At 43.9% G+C, this 12,765-nt stretch overlaps 1 protein-coding gene across 4 annotated transcripts in view; it reads right to left on the minus strand.

The window, feature by feature from the left end:
• Nucleotides 1–12,765, minus strand: part of SDK1 (sidekick cell adhesion molecule 1) — a 445,458-nt gene that overhangs the window by 67,564 nt on the left and 365,129 nt on the right. For all 4 annotated transcript variants that reach the window (XM_089477071.1, XM_089477072.1, XM_089477069.1 and 1 more), the window contains exons 30-32: nt 8,609–8,810; nt 3,719–3,822; nt 566–636 (exon numbers count right to left, since the gene is read on the minus strand). In XM_089477071.1, coding sequence (XP_089333197.1) covers nt 566–636; nt 3,719–3,822; nt 8,609–8,810 — 377 coding nt within the window. The remainder of the gene's footprint in view (nt 1–565; nt 637–3,718; nt 3,823–8,608; nt 8,811–12,765) is intronic.

Consider the following 12,765-nt stretch of genomic DNA (forward strand, 5'->3'; position numbering starts at 1 on the left):
TAGCCTGGGGAGATACTAGAGTTCTCTGGCTGAGGTTTCTGACTACTCCTCCCTAAAACTTCAAATCCCAGGATTACTGCTGCTTCAGAGACTAGAAAACCAATCAATCACAAGAAAAGAGATTCTGACTAAACACTGGGAAGCCTTTTTTGCTGTAGGAGCTGTTCAGCAGTGGAAGAGATTGCCTCAGCAGGTGGTGGACTCACCATCTTTGGAGATCCTTAAGCACAGGCTGGATGAGCATCTTTCAGGAGTGCTTTTGCTGTGTATTCCTGCATGGCAGGGGGTTGGACTAGACAGCTCTTGTGCTTTCTTCCAACTCTATGATTTGATTTTATAGGGTGTTCCCATGGCAGTCACAGTGGAATCACAAATCGATAAATGTGCAATGTGAAAGGGCCCTAAAAGAATAAAGATGTACAACTCTTTCCCCCAACCCCAAAATAGCTGGCAAGTAGCATGCATTCTCAGTACTGTCTTGACCTGGCGAAGTAGTGTTCTGGCCTTTCTTAGTAAACAGAACATCATCTTCTGACCTCACCCAGCTTTTGACAAGTTTACTAACCTGCCACTGCACAAGGACAGAGGATGTTGTGTGTGGGATCACAGACACAGAACTGGGCGGTTCACCTGGGACTAAAAGAAGAAAAAGAAGATGATCAGAAATAGTTTTTAAATAATAATAATAATAATATTAATCCAAAATTCCTATTCTGCCAGCCAAAGTTCCTTCCTTCCTTCTATGCATTGCTGCTGTGCTGTCCAGGGGCAGAGGAGCAGGTGAGCATCCGCCCTCCCCACTGCTTTCAGAGGCCCAGCCACCTAAGCCTGCTTTCAGCGTCTATCCTACCTATGCAGCAAATGCACAGAATGTATCAGGGACAAAGCCGGGGAAGCTTATCAAGTGCTCCCAGCTCTCCACGCTAAAACGCTCCACTAGCAGCATCGGTTTCTGCTCAGCAAAATAAATCCTCCAAGTTTGCTGAGGAGGCGAGAAGCGTTTGCTGTTAATCGCTTTTGTTGTACGGAGGCCAGAGGGTGTTCCGGGGGTCTCTAAAGCTCAGCCCAAGTCTGTGTGGGGAGGGAGGGGATTGGGGGAGGACTTAAAATTCATGGGAAGGAGTTCCAGAACATTTGTTGTGCTTGTTTGCGGCAACAAACAAGCAAGGAGAGAAAAAAGAGAGACGAGGCAAACAGTGGCACCTTAAAGATAAGACTGGGATTCAAAGATCACATCCAAGCAAGGGCTGACGGGGCAATGGTATGGATCCCCCGCTTTTGGCCCTTTTTGGTTCTGCATGGAGAGCAACCAACACCCCCTTCTCCAGCTGCCATGCAGTGTAAGAAACTGCTTTCCAAACTCCATCTGGAGCCAGTTCCCTGGGGCTTGATTGACAGTTAAATGGGGCTACTTGCATAGTCGTTTGGACCGCCGCCAAATTGATATGCCCAGGTAAGAATGAGAAATTTTTATCTCCGATAAAAGTGGGATTCCACAGTTCAGTACAACAATAATGACCGATTTTGCAGAAATGTCCCCCAGCCCTGCAACACAAGGCGGAATCAATGCAAGCTCTGTGCTTTTAAGGGGGTTTGATGTGCCCGAATTACAATGCAACACCAAACAACATATGCTAATGTTTTCTTGCACGGCACTAAAAAGTGCTTTTAACCTCTTGCACACTTTCTGGGTGATTGATGAATGCAAACTCTACCGGCAAGTTGCAAAATGGCCAAATGAGCAAAGCATAGCCCATCCTTACCTGAAAGTCCCCTCTCTTGCTATTCCTTCCATTTGAGGAATGGGAAAACAGAAAAGGAGTTATAAATACAAAGAAGCCCTAGGGGTAAGTCTGCTGGGCCACTTGTTATGTGCCCTCTCTCATTCATCCAGGGGCCTATTCATTTGTGGAGGACCACACAAAAGTAAAAGTGGCATGTGAATTACATTTTGAGTTTGGCTCACATTTAGAGGAATTGGGCAGGACCTGGTACAGCCAGCCCTTTGTATCTACCGGCTTGCCACCTGTGGACTGGAGCATCCCCAGATGCTTCCTCCCTGTTCCCCCCCAGTGGCGGTGTGTGCATATACAGCTACACTAACACAGCTGTGCACATAGCGCTGCCATTAAAAACAATGGGATTTGAGGTCCTACGATTTTTGACATCTGTGGGGGGTAGGTGGGTCTGGAATGGAACCCCCATGGATATGAAGGGCCAACTATATTCACTGATGTGTACTGTTTCAGCAACTCTTGGGTGATCTAAGGGGCCAATGGGTTTTCAAGTAGCCTTATATAGCCTCAGAGTCTGGCTTGGCTGCTCCCAATGTAATCAATCCATCTTGTAAGTAAAGTTCGAGCTCTTCTTGGACTACTCTGCTGGCTTCTCCGCTGACCTGCTAGCTGGTTTGCCAGTGCCCTTTTGCTCAATGATCCTAAGGACTAGTTCATCTTGTCCCCACACAACCCTTGGAGGATTGCCCTGTAGATTAGTGACAAGTCCATTTCTGCCTGCCCAGCTTGGATGTGGCACACTCTCTATCCGCCCAGCCCTGATTAAGAAAGGTTGTGGATGTACGAGAGTACACTGAAGCAATTATTTTGCTCCGTTATTGTCTTCCCTGACCTGGAACAAAAGCACTCGAAGATAGCCTGTGACACAAAACGCACTTTGCAATGGTAAATTGCTTTCCCCCATACCAACTAGCAGGCTAAAATGTTTTATGCTTGCTGGACATGCACCTCCCTCTGCCCCTGCCCTCTCTCCCTCATTCAACAATTTAGCACAGAAGTGGATTTGGAGAGAAAGCAATTGAATAAAGTTCTCCAAACATATGCTCACTTGTACATTCATTTTTAATGCACCTTGGTAAATTATTCAATTTCAGGAAAGATAATGGTTAGTTAGCACCGAACCTGGAAGACAATCAAGCTGAGTATAATTTAGTTTGGGGGCGTCTGACAGCAAGATTCATTATCTGGAGGCACTGCAGGATAACTGGACTACTGAAGAGGCTATGCTTCAGATTTAGATCATATTTCCAAAACCCAGGATTTGATGCCTGGATAGTCTTGTTCTCAAATCCCAACAAGGGACATTAGGAATGAATTAACTAGGAATGGGAGAAATATATATATTTTTAAACATTGAGGAATTAATGTATGTCTCAAATGCCTGAAAACCCCAGTCAGTCCAATCCTGGACTGATGAGAAACTATACAGTTTGAGACTTATTCTGTGCAAAATCTGCAAAATATTCTGCAAAGCAAATGCTGGTTTCTGCACCCAAAAGATCTGAATTTTGTGCAGTGTACGTTCCCAAATACAGCATTTTCAGCATAGGAAACAGAACTTTATGTACAGAAAACAACATTTCTGTGCAGGGATAGTGTTTTCTGCACAGACAATGCCATCTCCTATGAAAAAAAGACTGGTTGGGTTACGATTGCTCCCTCCAACAAACCGCACACCAGTTGTGAATTTTCCACAGAAGAAGTCCTGAATTGTGAGCAGTCTTCAAAAATGTGCAGTTTTTAGACTAACCATTTCACAATAGGATGAAAATTGCTACAATTTCTTGTTACCTCCTTTGAGAATGCAATTCGTAAGAATTATATCCCTAGAATAAACTACGGTATGCACTCTCAGTGTTGAATAGACATAGCCATTCTTCGCTTCTATCCCAGGCTGACTAGTTGGTTGCTGCAGCTCTTACCATCTTGAAGCGTAGTGACTGCTTCCGTCTCTGCACCAAAATCGCTGTCTCCAATATCGTTGGTTGCTTTCAGACGTAGCTTGTAGGAAGTGAATGGATTCAGCCTGTAAGGTGGAACAGTGTGCAAAACAGGGATAAATTCCTTCTCTCTCACTATCTCTTCCCATTTGTCTCTTGCTGGCCTCCTCACAAATCACCAGCCCAAAGAAATTCTAAGCACAGCTTGTAGTAATCCAGATGCCTTGCTTTGGGTTGGAGCCACATTTAACTAAGCAGCACTAAAAGGATTCATGTTTTCTCCCCCATCCTTCACCCCACCATTGCTCTTATTCCGAAAAAGACCTCTGCACAATTCTCAAGAAAGATACTGTCCATGACTGAATTACTAAGCAGGAGGGCAATGCAAAGAAACCTGGGAGGTCATCTTCAGCACCACATCTTCAGTTAAACATTAATTTTTTTAAAATAGTGTTTTAATTGAATGCACGATTTAATGCTTTTTAAAACATTTGCATTTTGTACTGTTTAAACTGCTCAGTTTTAATTTATGCTGTAAACTGCTTTGCATTCCATTCAGAGGAAAAGTGGGATCTAAATTAAATTAAATTAAACAAACAAACATAGCACAATGTATGGTCAATGCACATGGCTGGCAACCCACTGTGCAATGTGCAAAGGCAATGCACAGAGGTAATGCACATTCCTGTGCTACTCTTGGTTTAATGTGTTACCACACACACAATGGCCTCACATCTGCTGGATATGACCATTGTATGTTGTCCAAAAAATCCCTCTGCATGCATAGCACAACTGTATATACCACTAACAGATTGCAACCACTGATAGGATTCCAATCTTCCAAAGTGATGCATATTCATATCTTAATGAATCTGCACAATCCCTAATGAGTAGTCAAATATCACCTGCCATTCTCACCTATGTAGGAGATATCCCCAGTCTTATCCAAGGGCAACCAGCCCCAGAAGGAGAGCCAGGAGGGCCTTTTCAGCCACAGGCTTTTCAGTTAATCCTCTAGACACTGCTGCGCGGATGCTATTTTTCATTGCGGTTGCATTCCCAACTAATACTGTTGCTCAGGTTATTTAACACAGACAGTGACAGGGGATTCCCTGCAGGTTTTCTGTGTACTCAGTGACTTTAAGATATGCAAAGGCTGACTTCCAGCTGCGGTGACTTCGGCAGAGCTTCCAGCATTGCCAACGGGAGGCTCCCTTTTGAGTTGCTAACAAGGTCTGCAGGAGTTCAGAGGCGCACATAATAAGCTTAGCTAATTAATCGGTTAAAGCCAGTCCAGGGCCTTCGTCCGATTCAGCCAACTAGCAGGACAGAGACAACTACTGGAGATGGCTGATTAATCACAGAGGGATAAGATGCTGTCTGATGGACAGCATATAAAACGGCTCTTAGGCATCCCCACAGGAAAAATACTCTACAGAAAGGGGTGGTAAATGTGATCCTTGTTTTTTGGTATTAGCTAGTGACTGCTGCATTGATCCCAAAGAACAAGGCCTGGCTCCTCACACATGCACATTTGAGAGGAATTTTACAGCTCTCCAGATGCCACTGAGCTGCATCTCCTAGGCGCCCCAGCCAGCATAGCCAGTGACAAGGGATTTTGGGAGTTGCAGCTCAATTACAGGTTGAGTCTCCCTTATCTGAAATGCTTGGAACCAGAAGCGTTTTAGATTTTGGAGTCTTCCAGATCTTGTAATATTTGCATATACATAATGAGATACCTTGGAGATGGGATGCTAGTCTAAACATGAAATCCATTTATGTTTCATCTACACCTTACACACGTAACCCAAAAGTAATTTTATACACAATATGCTTAAGTCATTTGGGGCCTGAAACAAAGTTTGTGTCTACTGAACCATCAGAAAGCAAACGTGGCATTATCACGGACACTCAAGTGAAAACCATCCTGTTCAGAGAAGCCTTCCCAGGCATTGCATAATTGTCGCTTACTATCTGATGTTCTTTTGGTGCCTGTTTATCAAACCATTTCCTGTATTGCTATGTACTGTATATGTATTATCCTACTTGAGAGTATGTATTTTCCCTGGATGAAGATTAACCTTCCATTATGAAGCCAAGCCCTCCCTCCAGTCCATCTGCCTTGGTCCAGGCCTTGGAGGTAGAGAGGAACTGCTGGACCTCTTACTCTTTCCCTCCACCTCTCCCTTCTCCTTCTGTGTCATGTCTTTTTAGATTGTAAGCCCGAGGGCAGGGAACCGTCTAACTAAAAAGATTGCATGTACAGCGCTGTGTAAATTTACAGCGCTTCATAAATAAAGGTTAATAATAATAATAATAATAATAATAATAAATTTCAGGAAGAGAATCACAGGAAGAGAAAAATGGAAATGCAACGGGCAGCAAAGACACAGATTCATCGTTCCTTACTCCCTGCAGCCCATTTTGCTTGAGGAAATTATCACAAGAAGAAGATAGGCGCTCCATCTGCAGATTGTAAAGACTGCATCAAACTGTCTGATCACTGGACCGAAAGTCTACATTTTATCATCCAGTCTTCTTCCCTATCAATTCCAACCCCCTCCATGCCAAAATTAAGCAAATTTGGATGGCTATCAGCAGGTGTGGGGTGCGTGGATGGGGAAGAAGGCGCAGCAACTGGCAAGTCCATATAGGTAGAGGGTGGCTTTAGTACAAGAATCTTAATTCCAGCAGAATCTAATGAAGGCTGGATGCTGCTGCTTAAACAGGGCGATGTTATCTCTTCATTCCTCAGTATGGCAATACAGATAAAATTGCCCTCATTTCATCTGAAAACAAGATAAAGGACTCACAGAGACAAAATCTCCTTGCACGGATGGGAATGAATTTCAACAAATCACTGCCAAAAAAAGAAAGGGGGACTTCACAAGGATTTTGGATTCTCCTGGACTGCTGGAGAGCTCAGCAATAGAAAAAAGGATAGCTTGCCAATGAACCTATGCGAAAACAATTGGAGAACAATTTGTCTGGGGTTAAAATCTTGCCCTCCCTTCTGACAAAATGACGTCCCCACTGAGAAGAGCTGAGAGTTTGTGCTGCTTCACTTCTGCAACGCTGGAACAAAGGAGGGATGGATTTATATAGACAGGCATCAAACTACATGCCTCCTGTGGTAAAGCATGGCCTCCCGATAGATGCACAGTTGGCCCTCCATCTTCTCGGGGGATCTGTTCCAGACTCACACCTGTGAAAATGGAGGCTCATGCTTATTCAAGCCTTGAATGGGGCGCTCCCACGTCTGCACCATTGGAAATAGCAGAGGTTGCCCCTCTGTAGATCCGCAATTTAGGAGGGGCAACTGTATTAGAATATTATTCTTTACTGCAGTATTGGAAGCACTTTCTCCATGCTCCCTGACTTTTTTGTGAGGCCAAATACTGCTTTCCACATGCCACTTTTCTCTACATAGATGGAAAGTGAATTGAAACACTCCTTCTACATGCCTCAATAGGAAGGTTTATTTTCCAGCAGAAGCCCTCTCCCTGGTCAAGATCCCTTCACTAAGAAATAAAGCTTAATTAGATAAGATCACATGCAATGTTAATTAGAGCTTCCGTCATACAGCGTCTCCCCATTTTATTGCTTTTTGTTCAGCATGGCAGCAACATTACTGATGAATAGGACCTTTTAGTTGCACCCTAATTACCCAATGCTTGCTCTCCATGTATGAGACGATGTTTTAATTATTGATTCCTTCCATTATTATTTTTTCCTTTCCTCTTTTAAAGAGGAATAATACTATTTTCTAGTAAAAATAGGGGGCAATGGGTTAGCATATTTTATCTTTATATCTCTGTGAGATTTGTTAAGATGCAAAATAACACCATAAACATCATGAAGGTAACACCATAAAAGGTTGAGATCTAGGACTGCAGCACCTGGTCTATCCACTATCACAATTGTGAACATTCAGGGCTTGAATTTGGTACAGGACTCATTCTATACAGATGAGCAAATCTAACATGAGAAGTGCTCAAGTCCACAGTGGCCCAAAGCATGGCAGATATGTAATACACCTGTATGAACTGTCAAACAGCACTATCTATAGGTAATTCAAAATGAAGTGGAAACAACTAAAGAATTTATATCAGGACTAAAATCTTGTTCTGTGCTGTGGGTTACAGTAACACTCTTCTAGGTTTTTCTTGGCAAGATTTGTTCAAAGGAAGCTTGCCATTCATTGCCTTCATCTAAGGCAGAAAGAGTATGACTTGTCCAGTATCATGAACTGGGCTTTCATGGCTGAGCGGAATTTGAACCCTGGTGTCCTGGAGTCCTAGTCTAGTGCTCAATCCACTATACCAGTGATTCCCAATCTTTGGTCCTTCAGGTGGTTTGGACTTCAACTCCCAGATGCCCCAGCCAGTTTGGCACAAAGTTGGGGATTCTGGGAGCTGAAGTCCAAAATATCTGGAGGACAAAAGTTTGGGAACTACTGCACTATACCATGGTAGTTTTTGACAATCTTATACATTTAACCTACCTTCAGTCCCAGCCCAAGAAAAAGGTGGGGGATATATTCTATAAATAAATGAAGTAAATAAATATTAATTGGTGCCCTAATAGGATGTTTAGATTATCCTGGATGACTAGCAAAAACCACAAAGCTCAGCATTAGATTTTAATATGTCTACTTGAAAAACTGGATGGTAGGAGTTACAGTCAAAGGATCAGATTCACCCTTTGAGCCATGAGCTGAGTGCACAGGTCTCCATGGGAGCTTTGAAACCCTGCCTTTGTTTTTCTTCCTCTCTACAGTGAAAGAAGAGTCTCTTTGGTGCTTTGAGGCTATCTATGTCAAGGTAAGTTGAGCTTTCTGCCATCTCCAGCTGTGAGGCTCTGTGTGGGTACCTGTCAATTGTACAGGAGCTAGCTTCGTGGTTGATAGATGAGGAATACGTTTTCCAGTCGCCATCTGGCAGCTCTTTCATTTGCACAGTGAAGTAACGTATTGGTGAAGACCCATCACTTCCAGGAACCCAGTGCAGCTGTAAACTCCGAGACGTCACTTCAGACTGGGGGACTCTCAGGTCCCTTGGAGGGGCTGGCCGCTCTGAAATGGAACAGAAACTCTCCATTACTTCCCACAGGATTATTTGAGCTAGTGAAACCTTAAGACATCGATAGAACACCTCCAAACCTAGTTCTGCTCAGCCCTACTATTCTTGCATATTGATGCAAAACCACTGCAAAAGAAAAGGCTGTTTTGCTCTATCCAGAACAATCTTTTGCTTTCCTGGGTATTAAAGTGCCTCTAGGAAGCTTTCCCTTTATGGAGCTGAAATGCAAGAAAACAGGCTTTGCAACTGCTGCGTTTTAAACGCTGCCAAGGTTAGGGGAACTCTTGCCGTTTCCATTCAGAAGGGAATCAATACTGGCTGAGGCTAGCAATCTGAGAGATGAAGCAAGCTTTGCCCAAGAAGGTCCTGAACCCTGACTCAAACTGGTATGTATGAGACAGCAATTTCTTTGTTTTATTCTGTCCCTTTTTTCCAGCCTGTGTGGATGGTTATCCGCACAGGAGCTTGCACTATGCACTGTTGCTAGCTGTTGTCTGAATCCGCTGTTCTGTTTAGTCCATTGGGTGCTCTCTAAGCATGGAAAGGTGACTTCAATTTTCCAAAGTTACCAGGACTGGAAAAAAGAAGAGGCATGAAGAAGGGGGGAAAGGAGAAAACAGAATTCCTTGCTTTTCAAAGCTAAAATTCTGCAGACTTGAAAGCCCAGATGACACTAAAAACGCTGCCTAATTTTGTGGCATCGACCATAAAGTCCCAAAGAGTTATAGCTGCTACAGGCATATTTGCAGATGTACTCTTTTACTATTATAGCGATTTTTATCTTTTCTATGCAAGAGTTCAGGCCACTGTTGGTGGTGTGTTTCCTATGTTATTATTCATGTCAACTAAGAGCTCATCTAAACTTGCCAGAATACTCCGGGCTGCTCCTTGAGTTGTCTGGCTCCAAATCTGCCCTTTACCTTGCAGGTTTTTGGCTCTCTTCTCCAGCAATGATACTAGCTTTCCATGAGTTCTACCCTGCACCCTCTGAGATCAGAATGAGGTGCCCAGCCATGCTACTGATGCCAGGCACCTTGTTCTAGACTTCAGCCCTACTTATACCCATAAGGGTGGCACTGGGCAAGTTGTGGGGACTGTGATAGCAATTGGTATTGTCACTGAAAACCTGCCAAAACCTCACATCAAATGGTGAACTATTTTAATGTGGGATGGGGGGAGATGTCCCAAATGGAGTGTGGTGATGTGAAAACAGTCTGGACCTGATCCAGGGTTTTGATCCTGCACTGTGTAAGCATGATGCAAGGAGCCTAGAGGGAACTCAGGTTAAGTCACCCATGTAGACAAGGCCTAAGTTTATCTCCAGGTAAGTGTGGTGACTTCTTGAGAAACATGGTAAGAAAAGGGGCAACTACAAAGGGGAACTCTGTAAATGATCAAGCAAGGGCATCCATTGCTAAGATCTCCCTTTTACCTGCAGCATTCCTAGTATAAAGTCTGACATATTAAGATTTAAAAGATGAAATCATATAGCAGATGCCTGGAGAGACATTCTCCTAAGACCTTGAGTTATTCAAGGTGGGCAATCCTGAGCTTGGCCGACTTCTTGCCCCGGATCCTCCTAGGAAAACAGCTGCTTTTACAACCTTCACACATGGCTGCCTGTGTGTGAATGTGCCTCCAAGTCAACTGATGGCTGAATACACTACTTTTTATTCCTATACTGTCAATCTGCACTATTTTAGGGCAAATGCAGCCTATCTGACATCTCTCTTCTTGTGCTCCTATCACCTGGAATCATCAGGATAAAATAAATCAGTGAGTCCCTGGGCCAAGGGAGAAAAGCTTTGCGGCCAGCAAATGGTTAACCTTTTTGTATGAGATACAAAAGAAAATGCAGGTACCTGAATACAGAACTTTCACCTGGTGCCCTCTCTCAGCACCCATCGATTTTAATAGAAAAACTCAATAGAGTGAGGAATAATTGTTTAATTGTTTATCATGGAGATTATCGATTCTGATTAAAATGTGTGGCATGTAATAAAGCAAGCATTGATTGGCGGCACCACAGTGTCTTGCCTTTGAGAAACACATTCGATTCGACTCCATCAGCACCTGTTTCCGTAAATACTCACCTCTGGCTGCCTGAGCCGCCCACAGCTTTCTACAAAGAACAGCCTGTGCTGGGGGTCTCTCTCTCTATGTCCCCCTCTCCTGCATCTTGGAAAAACATTTGCTTTATGGCTCAGCAGGCCTCAGTGGTAAAGAATGGGAAGCCATTAGCTTTGCAGAACCCTCAGCACTAACAGTGTGGAGTTGCATGGAAGGATGCAAAGGTTTAGCACTAAATGCTTAGGGTCATTCTGCTGGAAGAAGCAAGTGTCTGGGGGTGGAGAGGATTGGATGCTTTCCTCCGAAGCCGGCACCTGAATCAGGAGGAATCTCGTCTTTGCTCTTTCCCCTGCAACAGAGTTTTAGTCCATTTCTTCCTAATGATTTCAAAGGTCTTCCTCACTACCACACAAACTCCCTGACTGCATATAGGAGACCGTCCCCTTTAATTCTCTGGAGTTTAGACAATTCCAAGAGCAATTACATCTGGCAGAGAAGCCGACTAGGGCCCTGTGACCCAGAAGAGCATCCATGTGCGGGAAAAGCTACTATGGGAATGCATGAAGCTGCCTTATATTGCAAGCCCTTGAGAACTGGCATAGGGCCTGGGGCATGAGGCAAAACATTATAGCTACTCTCTGGTCTGTTAAGATACCAGCATTTATTTTTTTAACATATGACTGTCCAGGCTCTACCAGTGGTCTCAGTCCTATGATCTGCTGACTGGCGATTTTGCCTGCCAGCCCCCCTCGCTTTAGTCCTAGTCTGCATATTGGTTCTTGCAGTCCAGCATTTGTTTAGCAGCAGCCTTCAAAGATCTCAGGGTCAAGTGAGATGTCAAAGAGAAATGTTCTTTCCATGCTATTACTTTGTGTTCCCTCTCACAGTGGGATTTCCTGAGAGATACGCGCCTCAGGAATCGGACTTGCAAATTAAACCTACGTGTATCTTCCAGGGATCAGTCACAAAGCATACTAAAAGCAAGGGGTGAAAGTGGGGAGAAGCCCATGCTATGACAAACTTGACAGAATGCAAAGGGATCTTGTAGCAGCTTTGAGACTGTGCAAGAGACGTTGAAGTATGAGCTTTCATAGACTTGCCTCTGCTTCCTCACATGTTTGCTTTGTGCATCGGAGGAAGTAGACTCTACAAAAGCTCATGCTACAACTTCTTTCCCACAGTTAGTCTCAAAGGTGCTGCAACATCCCTTTGCGTACTGATATTCCAGACCAACTCAGCTATGCCTCTGAAAACTTGATAGAGCAACTCTTCTAAGAATATTGTCTAGTTTGATCCTGAAGCAGAAGCCTTTCCTGCTTCTCGAGTTCCCAAATGTGAGTTACCTTGTCAGAGTGAACCATGGTTCAGTAATATTCCGGATGAATTACTTTAATGTGCTTCATGTGGAGCTTCCCACACCACTGATGCTGAAACTCCAGTTACGACAAAATCTGACTGCCAGACTCTGAGGAATCTAGAATTGCCAAAGTGAATCAACACAACACTAGACTTTGGAATTTTAAGAGGCTAAACCGTCTTTGGCCGGCATTTATCAGACAACATCGTTCCCCTCCTTTAATGTGGGAATTGAAGTGAAAAAGCCTATCACACCCAGGGAAGGAGGTTTCCAAATAGCATAATCATGTGAAAGAAGAGAGGTGCAAGAAGAAACATTTTCAAAGCAGTATGTTCCTATTTCATTTCATGATGCAACTGCCACAAGACATGAGGCTGGTGTGAGAATGTCCTTCAAAGAACTTCACTAGTAGCCTCTTTTTGACGTCTGACTTACAGTGGTGCTTATTTTTAAAGCTCCTAATGGCTTGGAACCCCAAACTGTGAAGGTTCGCACACCAGCTTGTCCATGGCTTACTCTCA

The sequence above is a fragment of the Sceloporus occidentalis genome, unplaced genomic scaffold (genome assembly GCF_023333645.1).
Source record: "Sceloporus occidentalis isolate IW3139 unplaced genomic scaffold, rSceOcc1.0.p SCAF_10, whole genome shotgun sequence".
Taxonomy (NCBI): Eukaryota; Metazoa; Chordata; class Lepidosauria; order Squamata; family Phrynosomatidae; genus Sceloporus; species Sceloporus occidentalis.